This window comes from Haliaeetus albicilla, chromosome 18 (assembly GCF_947461875.1).
Source record: "Haliaeetus albicilla chromosome 18, bHalAlb1.1, whole genome shotgun sequence".
NCBI classification, from domain to species: Eukaryota; Metazoa; Chordata; class Aves; order Accipitriformes; family Accipitridae; genus Haliaeetus; species Haliaeetus albicilla.
Genome location: NC_091500.1, coordinates 11,812,285 through 11,818,794, shown reverse-complemented (window position 1 = coordinate 11,818,794; position 6,510 = coordinate 11,812,285). Strand labels below are relative to the sequence as shown.

General features: G+C 45.1%; 1 protein-coding gene across 1 annotated transcript; it reads right to left on the bottom strand.

The window, feature by feature from the left end:
- Window positions 1–652: 652 nt before the first annotated feature.
- On the bottom strand, window positions 653–6,053 carry RDH14 (retinol dehydrogenase 14). Its single transcript, XM_069805742.1, has 2 exons — window positions 5,627–6,053; window positions 653–2,206 (listed from the first exon to the last, which is right to left on the bottom strand). The coding sequence occupies exons 1-2, from the start codon at window positions 6,002–6,004 to the stop codon at window positions 1,589–1,591; spliced, it is 996 nt and encodes a 331-aa protein (XP_069661843.1). The 5' UTR covers window positions 6,005–6,053; the 3' UTR covers window positions 653–1,588.
- Between the last annotated feature and the right edge of the window lie 457 nt (window positions 6,054–6,510).

The window sequence follows — 6,510 nt, the reverse complement described above, 5'->3', positions numbered from 1 at the left end:
GCAGTGCAAAACTCAACATGTTACAAGATCTCAAAAACCTGTTCTGTTTCGTAGCTTGCCTTGTGATTTTCTGGAATGCCACCTTCCATCCCCACCCAAGTCACTCACCCAGAACACAATCTTGCTGGTGAAGGGCAAGGCTCGATCAGGTCCACGCCACTGTGCAAAAGTTAAAATATACTGAGAGTCTGAGTAAACAGGCAGAGAAAGAAGCTCAGAAATTTGGCTGGTTGCTACCTGAAGTGCAGAACTAATACCTATTTAGAAGTAGATAATAAGGTTCTACTGAATACATCAGTTATTGTTGATACTCCTTCCCTTGAGTAATATTTCTTAAGATAGATCACTCTAAATCATTCTTCCATATTTATTCTATATATCTTAACTGCTAGAATATTTTATTACAGTAGAGCAAAACAAGAAGTCATAAATGTCAATATGAACCCAGTAGTTATATGAATTAAAAAAAGAATAAATCAGCACATCTCACGTAATACCCATGTAGTTATTTGGAGCCCATTTTATTCCTACCAACCCTACGTGACAAGGTCCCTAAACCAATACAGGTGAATCTTCTGGTTTGAAACAAGACTACCGTGCCAAGACCACCGGTTTCTAATATATCTTCCACCACGAAAGAATGAACACTATGTCTTTTTTAAAAAGATTTTTATTAAAGAATATTCAGTAAGCTGTATTAGACAGACTTATCTAATCTCATCACTGAGTTAAAGTGCCATCAGTCAAGCCAAACACACACACTGAAAAGCATTCTCTTCAGTCTAATCTGGGCAGTGTCTCATGAACTTCGTGTGCACACAATTCGTGACATGCAAAGTCCTATCAAGACCATAATACATCCATCAACTATGTTTTTAATGAAACCCAAGGTGTCTGCGTATCAATAAATAGCAAGTTTAGCACACATGAAATTAAAAATACGGCTTGCACAACCAAGTGTATGCACTCATCGAATAGCAGCAACATCACTCAAAAAAGTTGACTTTGTGCTTCACAGCTAAACTGTACACGGCTCAACAGTTTTGTTCACTGAACCATGGGGCTGACAAGTCTTTGAACAGCACTCAGAGGCCTAAATGATTACAGTGTAAGATATTGGTAAAACTGTTTATTCCATTTTTCATTGTGATGGCTTAAAAAAAGACAACAATCCTAATATTATTATTAGGATCTATTTTCAAAACCTTTTTACAGGAGAAGTGTTTCACCATCAGTACCCTGCATTGTCCAGCCCAACTACAAATAGTGGAACATGACAAATATGCATATATATTGCAAAACACAGTTGTTCAATTTTTATTTGTAAAACACGAGTTTCCAAGCAGATTTAACCAGAAATTATATTCACACCCTCAAACTCTATTTCAGACTTGTTTTGAATGCCTGCGTCTATTAAAGGAAGATTGTCCTTTATTTCAAAACAGAGTTCCAGCATAAATCACTCCTCTATTTAATACCTATTGAGCAGAGTAATCTGTATTCCCACAGCACTTAAAGTGAGAATCACACTGTTGCAAATGTGTGTTGCATAGTTATCTGCATTCTATTTGCAGATACCCCCTGGCACTTATTTCAATAAGCCAACCATCACTTCACTGATATCCCACAACTTTCTTGCAACCAAATCATCCATGGCTTTGGGCACGAGTTCCTCCTCTTTGCAGTCCCCAAAATATTTTCCTGACACGCCTTCGACATCAGGAGAAGAAGCCAAATAAATAGAAGTCTGGGCTCCTTCCAGAGGTGTTTTGAAGAAAGCCCATGACACCAAGTTGAATAGGGGTTTTGCCAGCAAAGGAATGTTCACGTATCTGCCTAGATTTGTTCTGACAATCCCAGGATGAAGTGAATTGACAGTGACTCCTGTCCCTTCTAATCGACGGGCTAGCTCCCTTGCAAATAATATGTTAGCCAGTTTACTCCGACTGTAACAAAAGCTTTTATTGTAACTTATTTCACTGTTCAAGTCTTCAAAGTTGATCTCTCCATATTTGTAAAGCTTTGAGGATACTACCACAATCCTGCTGGGAGCAGAATTTTTGAGGAGGCCCAGAAGAAGGTTGGTGAGCAAGAAGTGACCCAAGTGGTTTACGCCAAATTGCATCTCAAAACCATCCTCTGTCTTCATGTATGGACACTGGAATATGCCTGCATTATTTATCAGAACATCCAGCCTTGGCTCTTCCTTTAAATAGGAAAGAAAAAAATCATTCAGTTTTATCATTGTCATACAAAACATACTATTATGCTTAATACTTCTCATCGGCCCTTGTTAAAAATAATTTCATTCCTAGTCTTCTGAACTCTAACTTCCTGATATTCTCTTAAAGCATTGCTGAAAAAAAACTGTTAAGTTGATCTACCACTAAACTTAGTACCTGACCCCAGTAGGATGCAGGTACATGAGAGTAGGTCTGTATCTACTTTTAATGCAGGCAGAGGACATTATCATCTGCTTCTCCAGGAGCTGCTTCTTCTATAGCAATTCAGTGATAATTTACCTTTGTGATGAGTTTTGTTTCCCTCTAAAAAGTAACCTCTTTATTGCACTGCAAAAGCAGACACATTAATTTATGGCAAACCTCACCCATAGGCAAGGGCTCTACCGTGCAAAAGATGTGCAAACATGGAACAAAAAGAGCTAGCTTACAGAACTAACCTCATGGTTGAAGAAAAAGCGTCAAACTGTAGACCCATTATCTCACTGGGAAGATGTCATGAAAACTTTGCAAAACAATGTTCTCTTGATTTTAAACAACATCTTATTTTAAAATCGCTACACTTCATTGTGCAGCTTGGTGACAACTATAGAGCAGAATTCATTATAGAAAAGTAACAGTCATGATCCTAAATTGAGCAGGCTTCATACAACAACTGGAGTCTAATATGTGCACTCAAGAACTTAGGCATGTCTACAGGACCATGGCTTGAAATTTTTATGACATGCTCAGGACGTGCTATTGATGATGGATCAGTATTCCGGTTCAGGTCAGGAGAAAACAGAGACTCAAGGAGGTATGTTACAGAATCAGGAAACATAGTTCATTAACAGAGTGGTATGGACAGTTTAAATATATGTATAATACATCATATACTTCATGTTTCAGCACCCACTCAAAAACAAAGAGCTCTCCAATTCACCCAAACCATTACCTTTTTCAAAAAATACACATTAAAGTAAGCTGCCTAAATAAGCTCTGAATTCAGCACTTTCACCCACCTCTGACAAAAAGACTGTGAAAGGATCATAGGAAATTTATGCTTGCAAGAATCAGAAGCAAAATTATTTACTCTATAGAAGAAGCAGCATGAGTTTACTTTGCTGCTAATTCTTTAAACCCCATGCACGGACTGTAAGGCAAGCTGAGATCATTTGGGGTCATTCTGATGATAAAAATAAGAGAATCTCAACATTAATTTTATACTATTTGCCTTTTATTTGACTGCCACTAGCAGCAAAGATACAAAGAGCGCAAAACCCAAATCTGCACTTGGCATTCACTTAATGATGCTGGCATCCGATCACACAAAACATCAAGTACTTCAACCTCAGACTGATTTCCATGGGACTTGAGGTTGCTCAGCATGTCATATAATTGGGTCCCTGAGGCATGATCCAAAGAGCATCAAACTCCCTTCTCCTCTTCATCCAAAGGAACATAATGGTTACTATCACTGAACAAGGACAGAACTGAAGAAGTACTGCTCACTGAAGTGGTACTCGTTTCTTCTCTAGAGAAAAACATTGCTTTAGAAGCTTTCTGTAGCATCTGACTGGAGAATTTATTTTGCAAGACTTAACACTTCAAGAAGCAAGACCTCTAGTTGTGCTATTTTTTTGAGACTCCTAAATAGAATAATAATCTAGAGTAATGCAATCAGGGCCAAGCAGGCAGCTATGACCAAATGCAACAAGAAAGCACAAAACATTGTTTTGACAGGCAATGCTATTCTTTGCAGCCTCTGAGCTTGCTTCCATTTTTCCACAGAGCCCTCCAACATCTCTAAATCTTATACTTTTTGCAGTGAGGCTAAGGAGTGAAAGATATAATCCCTTGCAGTTCTGGAAAGGAAAAATCCCACAAACTGAGTTAGGCGGTGGGAGCGCATTGTTTCCCCATCCTGCCGATATTTAAGTTTTCATCTCAAATAAAACACATAAAAAACACGCCAAACAAATGGCTCCAAAAAAGAAGTCACAGGTTAGAGAAGACAACATGAACGTGGATGGAACAGCTTTTGAAAGTACTACTTGAACTCACATCCCTTGTCATTCAACTGCTTTTAGAATTATTTTGAAAATGGAAGTTAGAACGCAGGTGTCAGTAGCACTCTGCAGATATATGCACTCTTTTTCTCCACCCTCTTCACACTTAAAGTCACTTGTACTGGATTTACCAATAAAGAGAGGCTAATAAATTTATGTTTGGGGATATTTTGTACTACAAGAGCTATAATTTTAAAAATTTAGGCAGTATGTTTCTTTTCTGGTGTTTACTCTGCATATCATTTTGTAAACGCATATTTTCCCAAAACACTGAAGCAAGCTTAGACCTCACCACTGGATTTGTATGTATGAATGTACGTAACTACACAGAGCCCCACTAGAGAACTTAGGACTTGACTTATTGCAAACGTTTAAGTTTTAGAAAAGCTATCTGAGAATTAATGCGCTAAAGTCCTCTGTTTTTTTCCCCTCTCACAACAGCATCTGAGCACCTTTCAAGTACTTCATGAGCTCTGCTCTGAGGGGCAGCAGACCTTATTAAGCCTGGCTTCCCGTGACTTCCAAGCCCACTCACGGCTTGAGTGACTAGATGAGTCCCAACTGCCGGTGTTCATGGCAATAACGCCTCCAACGGTGCCTCCCTCTGCTCGCTGGTGTCTAATAACGCAGCTGAACTCATCTAGTGGCATTTCTGTCAGGCAAATCAACTGGATGCCCTCGTTCTCCTTAAACTCGGGTTTTCAGGAAATCTGCAGAAACTTTAAAGATGTCTGTCTACTAAACCCTGCTAGCAGTGGCCAAGAAATTTAAAAAGGGGGGGGGGGAACAGGGTGAGGAGGTGGCAGAAGGGTGGCTGGAGCTGTGAGCAGCACACTCATGTCAACTTTCATTCCTTTGGAGACAAGGCTGAGCTCTAACACTAATTTAAAATAGCAAAGGCAGGTTACTGTAGAGTCGAAGAGAGGGAAAGGAAAGCAAACAACTGACGTCACACAGGAACAAGTGCTTCCTTTTCAGAACAGAGCGGTACTAGAACAGTTGGGACTACTGTAACAGCCCAAGCTAGTACGACACTTAGGTTTCGAGGTGCCAATTTAAAATCGTCGCCCACTTACTCCCACGCTCCTCCCGAACCCCGCGGGGAGCTCGGCACCATCCCGTACCCCCAAACCGGACGGCGGCAGCAGGCACAAGCCCTGCGAACGCGGAGCCCCGAGGACGCCGCCGCCCCGTTAGCACCCGCCATCACCTCAGGCACCCCGCGTCCCCTCCCGGGGACGGGCTGAGGCCGCCCGGTCCCTGCCTGCGTCGCCGCGGGAGCCGGCAGGCCCCACGGGCCCCGGCAGGCCCCACGGGCCCCGCGCCCCGCCGCCGTACCTGGAGGACGCGGTGGCAGAAGGCGCGGACGGAGCGGAGCGAGGCCAGGTCCAGCTCGCGGACCACCAGCTCGCCGCCGCCCTCGCCCTCGGCCCGCTCGCCCAGCTCGGCCCGGATCTCGCGGGCCGCCCGCTCGGCCCGCGCCCGGTCGCGGCAGCCCATGATGACGCGGGCCCGCATCCGCAGCAGCTCGGCCGCCGCCGCCCGGCCCAGCCCGCTGTTGGCGCCCGTGATGATCACCGTCTTGCCCCGCATGGAGGCCCCGGCCCCGGCCCCGGCCCCGGCCGCGGCCGCGGCCCGGGCCTCGCCCCGCAGCCAGCGCCAGGCGGCCAGGACGAGCCCCCCGCCCAGCGCCAGCGCCACCGCCGCGGCGGCCATCCCGCTGGGCCGAGCGGCGCTCCGCCCGAAGGGGCCGCCCCCGCCTCGCCGGCCGCCCGGCGCCGGGGTGCGTTAGTATTGGCCAGGCGCGCCGCAGGGCTCTGTGGGGATTGTAGTCCTCTGAGTGTAAGCTACACGCACCGGGCCGGGGCGGGGGGGCTGCTGCTTGGCGCTGAGGCGAACTGGCGCGGAACAGGCTCGTCAACCCCGAAACGTCCAGGCCGGCTCTTGGTTTTCGGCCCGAAGGGCGGGTGGGCAGCGACAGGGAGAGAGCCGGCTGGCCCGGGCCAAAACCAAACCAGGGACTGCTCTAACTAATTCTAGAATTAATTGATTCCACAATTCTAGAATTAGAAGGCAGTGGTAGCAGCTGAATGACAGAGATGGGCGAGTCCTAGGCCCCAAGAGCCTTTCCCAGCAGCCTTTAGTTTGCCAGCAGAGATTTTGCCAAAATGTTTTATTCACATTTACCAGTCTCGCAGAGAAGACTCCATCAACAGCGAAAA